This window comes from Solea senegalensis, linkage group LG4 (genome assembly GCF_019176455.1).
Source record: "Solea senegalensis isolate Sse05_10M linkage group LG4, IFAPA_SoseM_1, whole genome shotgun sequence".
In the NCBI taxonomy this organism is placed as follows: Eukaryota; Metazoa; Chordata; class Actinopteri; order Pleuronectiformes; family Soleidae; genus Solea; species Solea senegalensis.
In genome coordinates, this window is record NC_058024.1 from 15,619,028 (window position 1) to 15,631,596 (window position 12,569).

General features: G+C 42.4%; 2 protein-coding genes across 9 annotated transcripts in view; both read right to left on the reverse strand.

The window, feature by feature from the left end:
• ptprt (protein tyrosine phosphatase receptor type T) overlaps positions 1-349 on the reverse strand; it is a 216,343-nt gene extending 215,994 nt beyond the window's left edge. For all 8 annotated transcript variants that reach the window (XM_044023698.1, XM_044023695.1, XM_044023697.1 and 5 more), the window contains exon 1: positions 269-349. In XM_044023698.1, coding sequence (XP_043879633.1) covers positions 269-290 — 22 coding nt within the window. In that variant the 5' untranslated portion in view covers positions 291-349. The remainder of the gene's footprint in view (positions 1-268) is intronic.
• Positions 350-6,310: 5,961 nt separating this feature from the next.
• Positions 6,311-12,569, reverse strand: part of snrka (SNF related kinase a) — a 29,212-nt gene continuing 22,953 nt past the window's right edge. The window contains exons 6-8 of the mRNA XM_044024559.1: positions 12,376-12,565; positions 12,169-12,275; positions 6,311-11,487 (exon numbers count right to left, since the gene is read on the reverse strand). Of these exons, the coding sequence (XP_043880494.1) occupies positions 10,323-11,487; positions 12,169-12,275; positions 12,376-12,565 (1,462 nt within the window). The 3' untranslated portion in view covers positions 6,311-10,322. The remainder of the gene's footprint in view (positions 11,488-12,168; positions 12,276-12,375; positions 12,566-12,569) is intronic.

A 12,569-nucleotide genomic window follows, 5' to 3' on the forward strand; every position in this document is an offset into this window, starting at 1 on the left:
ATAAGTTAACATCCTAACCTTCCCTCCTAATGCTATATATACATCTTAATTCTTTACCTTCACACAATATTCATCATTTTGAAGTAAGTTTTATGGCATTTTGCTTGATAGGAATTGTATTTGCACCTGATTTTCTCAAGATTTTAACAAACCTGACACTCCACGCATGTCACTGACACACTGCTTTAGATTTAGTATTGTGTCTCCGTCTCTGTGGGGACAATGCTTAGTTGAAGGGAAACACGGAAAAACAGACGCAAGGTCATACCTGTAGGCAGGGCAGGATCCATGGTCGGTTTTTCCCAGGAGTTCACTTGTTCCCAGGTAAATCCATTGGTTCCCAGGGAAACGCTGTACCCACAGCTGCTATATGACTCTTCAAACGTGCAGCCACCTGAAGAGAGGATACAAACATATGGTGTGCATGTTCAGTCGAGGGTTCAGGGTCAGATAACATAATATTTCAGTTTATGTATACATGTATGGTGATAACAAGTGTTTGAAGGGACGACACGTTGAACGTTGCAAACAAGTGCAAAGGTCATTTTACTGAATACATTTCATAAAAAAATACAATAAAACACTTGCACACAATACTGAAGAGGAGACGAGTGCTTGCTTGCAAAAGCTTACTGAAGCCCAGTTAACGGCACATAAAACTAGACTCTTAAGACAATAATCCAGTCACTTGTGTGCTTTGTTTTGGCTAATTGCGGCATTGGACCTTCAATGCTGTCCAAAGCATTTCATGCCAAACTTTAGAATATCAAGCAGGCAGATTCAGTTTGGTTAAAATGTTTTTCAGTCGGATTCAAAAAAGAAAATCTGTCCGAAAAATGCTGCTGCTGCTGTAAAAGCTCACACTACATGCAAATAAATTGCAAGAAAATAAAAAATGTGTCTGGTCTAGAAAGGCCTTAAGGATTAAGATTGTATGCCAGCCATACATTAACACGCTGTTATTACACCGTACGTGCGATCGAATCTTTCACAATAAACCGCATCTTTAATCATGTCAACAAGGTTTACAATTCTAAGTTGTTTCGTAAGCTGCTTTGGGATTGTTAACAACATTATACTAATGAAGTCATCAGTGTGAATTGAAGAAGCCAGCACAAGAGAGACACTGTCACAGTTTATCAGAGAGGAGCGCTGCACAAAGAGGGGGAGGGAGAGAGAGAGAGAGAGAGCATGGCTCTATGTGAGAGAGTGAGTGAGGGGCAGAAGAAGAGAGCGCTCTATATGTCAACATGATTAAGTCACAGCCTCATCGTTATTTCATGGCCCAGCTAAGACACATTTTCCACCGCATTAGCCTTCTCTGTTAGCCTCGAGCACTACACACACACACACACACACACACATCTGCGCACATAAACCCACTTCCCTAATTAGACATATGCTTTGACACACAACCATTTGAATTTGTTTTGAAGCATTTGAAACGGGAACGCCATTGCTTTATTCATGAAATCACTTTAAGTTCTCTCTTTTTTCGCCGCTGTGATCTCCAGCACGTATGGTAATTTAGACCTCATCAAAACAAAAGAACAACTTCTCCTCTTTATGATTTCAACAATAACATGTTGTTGTTTTTTTTTTGTTTTTTTTTTAGAGCACAGCGGAATCAAAGGCAGAGGAATCACTGAGGCTCGCGGCGGTGCTGGAGAGTTCTTCATGTGTCTACTTGACACCCGGCCACTGACCCATAGAGTTTGAATTCCACATTTTATACAGTTTTATTCAGTTGGCTCTAGGTTGAGTCCTGTGGGCCCCCATCTGTTAAACATTATGTGTAATAACTGAAAGAACTGCGAAGACCTGACCCCAGCAGGAGTCAGACAGAAATGAACAGAGGTCTGACTCGTCTGGACGTCTGCTGAGAGCAGATGGTGCTAATTAGTAAAAGCAGCAGGGTAAAGAAGCTGTGTTTTTTTATTATTAATTATTATTATTAGACTGTAACAAAACTGCACAAAATCTGACTTTAAGGTAGTCACGTTCATGATCCTAGTGGATTACCCCGCCCCTCCTGTGATGAGTTGTCGGTGGGTATTGCACAATAGACTGTGCAGGGGTAAAATGCTGATTATTTTGATCGTTTAATATCATTTGTGTCGTTTTTTTTTTTTTATTGTATTTATTTATTGGTTACTGTGACAACACCTTAGTTGCTGCCGCTCTTGCACAATGAAATCATTTTCTACATTCTGTATGATTACGTATTTGACATTGTTTTCAATTAAATGTCGTCTGTGCTGTCCAGGACACATTTCCCTCTGGGACAATAAAGTTTATGATCTTGATCTTGATCGGATTTTCTGTTAACCCATTCATCTATTTAAATATGACCTCTGCATGACTATTGTCATGTCATTTTTCATTTTGTTTGATGTCTGTTACATTATTTTAGGTTCAGTGTCTTTCCTTTTTGTTACCTTGTTACTTGTTTTGTTATATTTTGTCAGCAATTGTAATATTTTTATTTCACCTGTTGGCTTTTGCTTATGTGTGAGCATGCGTGTGACAGTGGGACATTAACTACTACACATTTTGTGAATAGCCTTAATTCTAATTCAAAAAGTTAACAATTGTAATCATCTTTGAAGTGTTCTTATCTCATACCGTCATTTGCACCATTATAACACTGTGTAAAAGTGTATCGGGAGTATTCAAGGGGAGAAGAATTCCTCCCACAATTGTTTTTCTCAGCATTTCTTTTGGATTTTGGATGTCACTGCAGCATCACAACATAAATCAATGGACTTTATACATCAGACAAGGAGTGTGTGGTATAGTTTTAATTGCCTCCCCAAGAAAGATGATTCGTCTGTCTGTGTTCCGTGTGAAAAACAACCAGCAGCCGTGGGTGGAAACAAGAGGAAAATACTATTTCTCTTAGAGATATGAAAATAGTGGTTATAAATGAATCAGTACTGAGATAATTAGCCTTTATTGCCCCCATGTTGTTCAGTGATCTCATTAGAAATGGAAAGAAATCAAAGTGATCTCATTAAAAGAGTTATAAACAGGCTGGGTGGGGGAGTGCGTGGGCTGTGGTTGGAGGGGATCGAGCATCAATATTCAATATCAGATCTGTAATTTTAAAGTCATAATATACATAATTGTGGACATTATTAGCCTTTTACAACGGTTGCTCGCGAAACATACATTCATGGGTTGCTCCCCTGAAAACCCCGCCCCCCCGGGGTTAGTGTCGGAGCTGCAAACAAAAAATCAGGAGAGCAAACGAGAGTTCGGAAGCGGAATGTGTACAATTGCTTAAATGATTTAATTGCGAATATTTTTCATTCTCAAATATGATATGATATTATTACGAAATTTCAATCACGATACGATATTACTATTACTTGATATTGTACTCAATTCCCTTGTAAGTCACTTTGGATAAAAGCGTCTGCTAAATGACATGTAATGTAATGCAATGTAATATTATCATGATATTGCGATACAGCTCTAGTGAGCGTGAGTACTTGGCGCCATCTAGTGGACTGGAACGTCAATTGATTTTTTTTTATGGTAACCCACAAAATCGCCATGCAAAGTATCGCGGTATTTCACAGAGTCAACGATAAAACCTAACAATGCTAACGCGGACGTGTCGCTCTTTTGTCATGTGTTTCAGAAAATGCTCGAAGCCACGGAGTTCAGGAAGGTGGAGCAGTGAGGAAGAGCGGAGAGTCTACAAGTACTGACGGAGCCTCACGCGCACACGTGTGCTGCTGTATCGCAACAGCATCACTAAAGTTTAAGGTTAAAATAAACGGTTTCCCGGTCGGTTGTGTAGCAAACACATTATTATACTGTTCCCTAAATAAAAACCATACTGTAATGAGGTTCAGTGTTAAATCACACATGAATGCTGTATTATTATTAATATTAGTATTATTATTATTATTATTATTCACTTTATATCACAAGAGCTTCAACCAAAGTAGTTTGTCTTGTGCGTTCAGTCATGTCTTGTACTGATTATTAAGCACTCCACTTAAAAAAGCTGCTGCCTTAAATCACAGTATGATGATCGACGCTGACGTCAGTGTCCGTATTTACAGCTGCTTCTCTCACGTACGGAAGCCATGGAGGACAAAAAGTGTTGGGATCTTATCTTATATTTCAAGATGAATGTGGTATCAGTAGTGATCATTACGCTGTCATTACTCCCCTGTGGTTTGAACGCAAACTTGTTTTTGTCCAGGAAGTTCGGGAAGAAGAACCTGTACTATGCTAGCGCTCCGCGTGTCACATGACTCGGGTTGTTTACACCGCGGTTTCAGGACGTCAGGGTTCACCGTGCACTTGAAATCCATGGGTAAAGGTGAAATGTATGTCGCACAAACTTGACACACTGCCCCCTGGTGCTTTTAGTGGAGTATGGCAACTAGCATTAATCCACATTTGCAGTACTCCGACAACTTCCTAAAAAAAGACTTGCCCTAGTTAACAGTAACAAGGGATTATTAAGGATTTGGTCAAATGTTCCCCTCATCCTGCGCCATAAAATCTATCTCTACCGTCTTTACTAATCAGTTTACATCGTTAATAAGTTACTGCCACGTTACTGTGGCGACTGTTGAAGTGTCCTTTAGTCTGTGTTTTCACACAACCATTGTTGACTTTATTTAAAAATGGATTCATATTATAATAAACGATCCTCTGTCAGTTAGTAACGGCGGCACCACTAGGTGGCAGAATGGGTCCAAATTGGTCACTAAAACTATATCTATACATAATATAATATAATATAATCCAACCGCGATAATAACACATTATTTAGAGCTTTTCAGGGTTCACTCTTGTCTGTCATGTGACTCACGATCGAGAGACAGAAAAACAAAGCCGGAAATTCAAATCCTGGATATTTAAATCACATACAACTCATTTGGAGTCTTTTCAAATGCTCATATTTGTTGCTTGTAAGATACGGGTGGGTTTTTTTGCTCGTCGTCGTAATGTTACTTTATGTTACCTTTTTGCCCCTGGTGCCTTGAAATGTAATGATGATGAAAGTGAAATGGTTCTGCTGGGCTTTTGCTGCAATAATAACAAAAATAAAAAATATATGTAAACAAGGAAATGAATGAGTCTGACTCTACTTTCTGTAAGTTTTTGTGTGTGTGTGTATTTATGTCTTTGTGAAGACATTGTGTTAGTGTTAGCTTAAGGGTTGCTAACATACAGTATAAAAACCAGTTTGTGACTTAGAATTAAGCTGAGGTTAAGTCAAAGGTTTTGACTGGTGATGAGTGTCCTCATAAGTGTGTATTTGTTACCTCTTTAGGACATTTACTGGTACAGTGTCTCCCAGTCCTGGTCCTGCGGGTCTTCTTCGATGTTCTCCACACACCTGATTCAAATAGCTTGTCGTTAAACTCTGCAGAAGCCTGGTAACGACCTACTCATTTGAATCAGGTGTGTTGGAGCAGGAGCACATCTTAAAAAAAAGACCTCAGGTGTGAGGTAAGGGGGGAGGTCTGTAGGAGAATGCATGATGTCCTGATGTAAGGTGTCCTCACTAAGATATAAACACAAGTGTGTGTGTCTTCATTAGTCTGTGTGCAAACCCTATCTTTGTGAGTATATTGTGGCTGGTCCACACAACTTTAAAGGGTTTAAGGGTTAAGGTAAGGGGGGACTCAAGTCCCCATAATGTAAATTACTAAATTGAAGACAGGTTTTTAAAGTCAGGTCGAGGTGTATGCATGTGTGTGTGTCACTCTAGTGGCTGAGTTTGCAGAGAGGAAAATTCTTTTAATTCTTTTAACATCATTTTTCAGTTTGTTTCTTAACAAACTAAAGGGTCAGTGAGGGACTAGTGTAAGAACAGTTTATCTTTCAACTGGAAGGTTGTGGGTTTGATCCCCAGCCCCTTGTTGTGCCCCTGGGTAAGACACTTAAACCTCACACTGCTCCTGACAGCTGTGCTGTGTATGAATGAATGAATGTGTAGCTGTTTTCTGATTCCAGAAGGGGGCAGTAATGCCTCATCATGGATTCAAGCTACCGTTTCAACTCCATAGAAGAAGTCCCCCCCTTTTTGTTAAGTTGTAAAATATGTATTCTTCAGTTTGCATTTGTTAGATAACGTGGTTCCCAACCTGGGGTCCAAACCCCTGAGGGGGCACCAGATTTTTAAAACTATTTTTTGTATATTAAATTTAGAAAATCTCCAATCATACACTTTATTAGATAACCAGAGGGCTGAATATAAGCTTCAATGACCCATGTCCATTTAGGCCAAACATTCAAGGGTTTCAAGGACAGAAAAAAAGAGTCACATGAGCATGTGTATATGCGACAGTACTCCACTTTTATTTTTGGATATTACCATAGCTATATGTAACATCTGACAACAGGTCAACTACAGAGTAATACACTGAATATTCCTGTCACTTCTTCTTCTGTTGCTTTTTGGTCCAGTAACGTTCCGCTCTCTTCCCTCAGTGTCACTGAATGTCAAACATTGAAACACATGCACGTCGTTCACCTGGTTACAGCTGAGTAAGACGACAGTCGGGGGGGTGGGGGGGGCGGTACCCGACGTGACGCTGCGAACGCGGCCACGTGGTGACCACTCCGCTCTGAGCCGAGGCGCCCACACAGTAGTACTAATCTTATCAGAAGGCTAGATGGCTGTACAGCTAAAAGGTTTCACTCGGCTATTCTAGAGAGAAAGAGCACCATATTTACAACACTATGTACATTTGGTTTTCAAAATAAAACAGGAAAAGGAGACAAAAACAGACAAGAACCAAGAGAAAACAAAGACAAACACAGCTTTCTCTTTTTTTTTCTTTTCTCCTTTACAGTCCAATGAAGTCATGATGAAGCTGCACAAGTTTGAATTAAAAACAAAAATAATAAAAGAAAACTGTTCTCTGTACAGATAGCTGCAACACACAGTATAGCTTATTGCCAATGCCCTTGAGGAATCTCCCCCATTTTCCTTTTTATCTTATTTTCCATTTGTTCATTTTCAGCTCATTCCGAGCTGCTCGTCATCAGCTGCTCCTCCTGCTTACTCACACACACACACACACACACACACGCACGCGCTCACTTCTACACAAACAACAGCCAAAGAAAAATAAAGTTTAAAAATAAACCTTTAGTGTATCTACAACGTGTCATCACACTGCAGCGACGTGTGCAGTGAAGCTTTGGGTGATGCGCGAGTGCAGGCGGAGCCGAATCACAACAAACAGACACTAAAAAAACAACAATATTCAGCGACTACAGCATGAATAAAAAAATAACAATAATAATAATAATAATAATAATAATAAAAAAAGCTTGTATATTTTCAATACAAAAGACAGCAGTAACATTTTCCAAACATGGCGGATGTGAGTGTTGTTGCTACAGCATCGGGAGCGGACACACTCCGCTCAGAGACACGTCCATATTTAAAGGGGCTGTTACCAACACTGACGTGAATGAACGCGGATAAAACAGTCAGAATAAAACATAAAACATTTCAAACATTAAAAAAAACACAAAAACAAACAGATTGTCTGAGTGCAATGTGGGGTCAGAGGTCAAGACCTTTCTTCTTCCCTTAAACTAGCTGTTGTGTGAGCGCTTTCATCCCTCAGGCTGCTTTCAGACCTGCACTGAAGTCCAAACATGTTCATGGAATTCTGCTGAAATTTATGCAAAAACAAGAATTAGGGACATTTTTTCCAAATGTTCTCGTGAGAGAGAGAGAGAATCTGTCAAATCTGTGGACTCGTCTCTAGCAGACTCCGCCCCCCTGATCTGCATTCTTTATAGGTAAAAAGCAAAACCCTGGATAATGTCCAGAAAGTTGAGTATGGACATTTTCCAGGGTTTTGCTTTTTTTTTTCTGTGTGAAAAACAAACGATCTTTACAGACTAAAAGTTCAGAGGTGAAGGAAGGGGAGTGTATGGAGTGTTAAAAGTGCCCAACTGTCCTCACTGAAATACACAAACAGAACCACATGTTCACGTGGAGAGACACTGTAGCCTCTGCCTCCACCATCTAACCAATCAAAATTAAGGGGGTGGGACTTCATCTGAGAATGGCAAGAAAAGGGGGCGGGACTTCAAGAGGTCCAAATCACACAGAACCACATGAGAAGAGACTAAAACGTTGAGTCAGTGTGTAGGAACATATTGCATTGTGACTTAAATATCGTAATATTGTATCATGGTGTCTTCATGGCGATTCCTAACTATAGCAGGTGCTGAGAAAGGGGAGTAGATAGAGGAAGGGGAGTGGCTAAATTTAGCAATTAACACTGCGTTCCAATTAAATCGGAACTTGGAAGTGACATCATCCCTGAGTTCACAGCGATCCAGTCGAAAAGCTGGAAATTCAAACGTATCTCGGGCTAGCCTTCGTTAGCAAAATACACATCGATAACAACGCTCTGTCGGATTTTGCGCACAAAAAAAAATTAAAAGTGAAACAGTACTTTTGCGACGATTTAATGATTTCACTATTCACTTTCCGGAATCCTAATCTGGGGTGCGTGAGGTTGCTCCAAGTTTCCTTACACAGGAAATTCAAACTACATATGGAATGCAGCATAAGGTTGGAATTAAGGGTTGGGGAAAGGCGAGTGGTTATGAAAGGGTGAGGATAAGGGTTATGGTGAGTGGGTGTCTTTCTCCAGTGGGTGCGTTTAAACAACTTGTAGTTCCGCCTCCTGCTTGTAGTTCCGCCCACTTATAGTTGCAGCCCTGTCTTGTGGTCTGCTCTCTTAATCTACTACAGTCACAATGAACGGACTGACCATGCGTGGAGAGAGAATTATGAGAATAAATTTAAATTTCTAGGGAGAAATGTCATCTTCAAGACAAACGTTTTCCCCACGGTCATGACATTTCAAAATATATTTTTTTAAATATATTATTAATTACAATATCATGGTTTAATTCAACAATTAAGACTTGATCTTGAAATATTACAAATATTTTTTGTAAAAAATACTGTTTCATATCATACATCACAACACCCGATGTGTATATATATATACATATATATATATATTTTTTAAGGGTAATAGCGATGTGTAACATCTGATAGAGAACGTTGAACGTTAACCACTGTGTTCTTTGTCTGTATTTAGTCACCATCAAATCAAAGCCTTTCCACATCGTAACATGATCTAAAACCAGTTCCACTAATCTGCAGCTGGAGGAAGAAGCAGTAGAGATGTTCCGATACCGAGACGAGTATCTGAAAAGCCTCCGATACTGATGAAGACGTTAGGTCGCGTATCGGCGAGTAGGCAAATCTATACGTTGATCCAATACCACGTCTTTAAAGTATGAAAATGTAACCAAAATAACAGAAAATCTGTTCCTCTACGCTGTTCAAAGACAGACGTAGCGTTGTTCTGCCTCTGATATGTAGAAGAAGTGATGTCCGCGACAAAAAGCCAATTATTTGGCAGTTATTAATGTCGGGAAAAGACGTAAGTGAAACAGTAATATGTACTGTATATGGCTGCCGGACTGGATTACATAATTTAGAGATAATCTGAATATTAAAACAAGTTAATATCGATGTAAACGAAATAGAGCACTTTCGAGAAGTACTGCTGCTGCATGATGTCAAACAACGTCTGCCCTCTAGTGGGCAGAATGTGTAGTGACCACACGATGGATGACGGTGAAAACTGGTCAAATACAAGCCTGTGTATACATGGTACATAATAAAAATAGGCTTCATTTTATTTAACGTTCAATAAAAATTCAAAAATATTGAAATGTTTAAAAAAACAGGGGATGGAATTTGAAAGAGTTGCCGTATTCATTTGTGTTTTTTATGAGTTGTTACTAGATAATGAAAGAAGTTCTATGGCTTTTGTTTTTCAAAGGGTTTAAAACGGAGGCTGGTCATACAACAACGAGAGCAACCATCACTTCCATACACGGTTAATAGTTTTAAAGGTATTTTTAAAAATGCACGGGTATCAGTGCAGTTCATGGATCAGTGGATGTGAACGGTTCAGGTATCGGAATCAGTGCTGAATAGAAGAAAAAAAAAAAAAGGTAAGGGAACATCTCTAGAAAACAGTAGTAAAATGTTAAAAGCAGCTTTTGACATGAAGCTCTGAAACGACACAATTCAGAGGGAAAAACAACAACAAAATAATTCAACGCGACAGAAGTGGAGCGACGCAGCAGCAGGAGGACGAGGATGTGAGGTCAGCTATCTGCTACAGCGACACACAAGACGGGACCGTTAGACGGTGGAATCGCGTGTTCAGTTCATGAGGTGAAGAAGATGAAGAGGTCTGTGTGAGAGGCGGCGCGGGGGGGGTGGAGCCTCAGACGACCTGGCAGCAGCTGGCCGGAGCTGCAGTGCAGAGCAGGCCGTCCCCGGAGCCTCCACCGCGCTGGATGTTAACGGAGATGGTCTTCTCGCACAGAGGTAGTTGAAGCACGCCGTTTTTCAAAGCGCTCAGGTTGCTGCGAGCGTCCCTGACAGTGGGCCCCGCCCTCAGGCTCAGGGCGTCATGTGGAGCTGTTTTGCGGTGGTGGTGATGATGGTGATGGTGGTGGTGGTGGTGGTGGGTGGAGTGGGTGCGGGGCAGGGTGGCGGTGGTGGGTAGAGTGATGGTGTCCAGGCTTCCCGTGGAGCCGATGCACATCCTCCAGGCTGATTTCTCCTGGATTTTCACGCTCCCTCCCGAGAGGCTGCACGGGTCTATGATCAACTTCCCGCCACCTCGACTCCCTCGCCCCGCGCGGTGGTGCTGCAGCTGCGAGCTGAGACACAGACTCATCAGCTTCAGACTCTCCACCAGCTCGGTGCCACGGCTCGCAGTGCGGGCTGAGCGGGACAGAGAACTGAGGGCGGGGTTAGTAGTGCTACTGTTGTTACAACAGCTGGAGGGGCTGTCTTGTCCTTTACTGCCCCCTCCGCCTCCCCCACCGCAATCTCCCCCACCTCCATTCCCACCTCCTTCAGGAGGACTACCCCGGTCTGGACCAGAGGTGCCTCCTCCCTCTCCGGGAGGCTTCCCCTGCCCTGAGCTGCTGCCTCCCCCGTTCCCTCCCGAGCTGCCCGGGGGCCCCTCACTGCTGTCCCTTCTGTTCCAGCCGTAACTAAAACCAGAGTCTTTATCCAAACGTCTCCGGTGGCTCTCCGAGTCATCGTCGCTCGTTTCGGAGCTGGAACACGACGACCCCCTGCCCTGGCTCTTGCGTCGCTGGTACCGCTTCTGCGTGGAGCCCGGGGACGAGCCGGCCCCGGAGCTCAGGCTGGTGGCGGCGGCTATGTTCATCTTGAGGCGGCTGAGCTTGGGGGGCAGACCCTCGTCCATGTCGAAGTCGTCGTCAGACTCCCCTTCCTCCTCGAAGATCTGGTTTAGCACCGGGGCACTTTTCCTGGAGGTGAGGCGGTTGGTGACAGAGGGCGGCTTACGGCGCAGGATCACCTGGGTCGGCAGAGGAGACGGGTCATCCTCCTCCTCTTCATCCTCCTCCAACCTGAAAAGAATGAAATGATATTACTTTTACTGAAGCGTGTAAATACAAATCCAGACAATGTGCCTAACTTTGGGAGATTTTTGTTGTTATTCCATTTCTGTTTGGGCTTCATGAACAGAAACAACATTATTTGTATGCTTATCCTTCATCTACAAATGGGCTCTGTCAAAGAAAAACATTCAGAATGACTGAGGGAGCATTTGTGTATTAGTATACAGCAGCAGTGCAAGGTCGGGCAGGGACAAGAAGTATTGCTTTCTCCAAACTGCTGAACCAATGGATTTTTTGAGCATTAGAATTCACTTCTGGAGATTTCCGTGGGGCGTGTTTTCAGTCATACCTTAACCTGATTGCATTACTACACTGACTTGCTTTGCTGTATTTACAATCAAACAGAGAATCACGTGGCGCTGAGAGGTTCCTTCAGCAGTATGTGAACTCATTGGTCAACAGCTTGAAATCTAAGAGACATTAGTTTACATTTAAAAGTAAGGCACTACAGTATCTTAAGTCCATAATTGAGGTGTCAGGGACTCAAAGTTCAATCCGGAAATGTATTATCTGTATTATCTGTATGTATTATCTGACATTGATCGATAATAACAATGTGCCTCATAGCGGCTACTTCTTTTTCAGTTTGTAAATAAAAAAGAGGAAGGAAGTCAGACGCAGGGATCAGACCTGAACAGGCATGTTCGCTGCTTGGCTGCTGCTGAGGTGGAGGGAGCTGGAGCCCTGATGATCCCTGAACCAGAGCAAAAAGCAGAGGCGGCGGCGGCACAGGCTCCCTGGAAGATGTAAGTTGTGAGAAAGTGTTAATTTCGTTTATGGACAGACGCTCTCTGAGGACAGCTGAAATCATGCGTAGTATGATGAAGATGTGAGTACCTGGGCCGCTGAGTCAGTCACCGATTCCTCTCGTCGGCCCAGCTCCATCAGGCCTTTGGAGCGATGTCCATTGAGCAGGTTCTCCGTGCTGCGAGCTGGAGACTGTGGGCCTCCAGCGTGGGAGATGGAGGACGCTGCTAAGCTGTCCTCTATGTCCTGATGCATGTCCATTCTGGTGGGCCAGGACTGCCTGC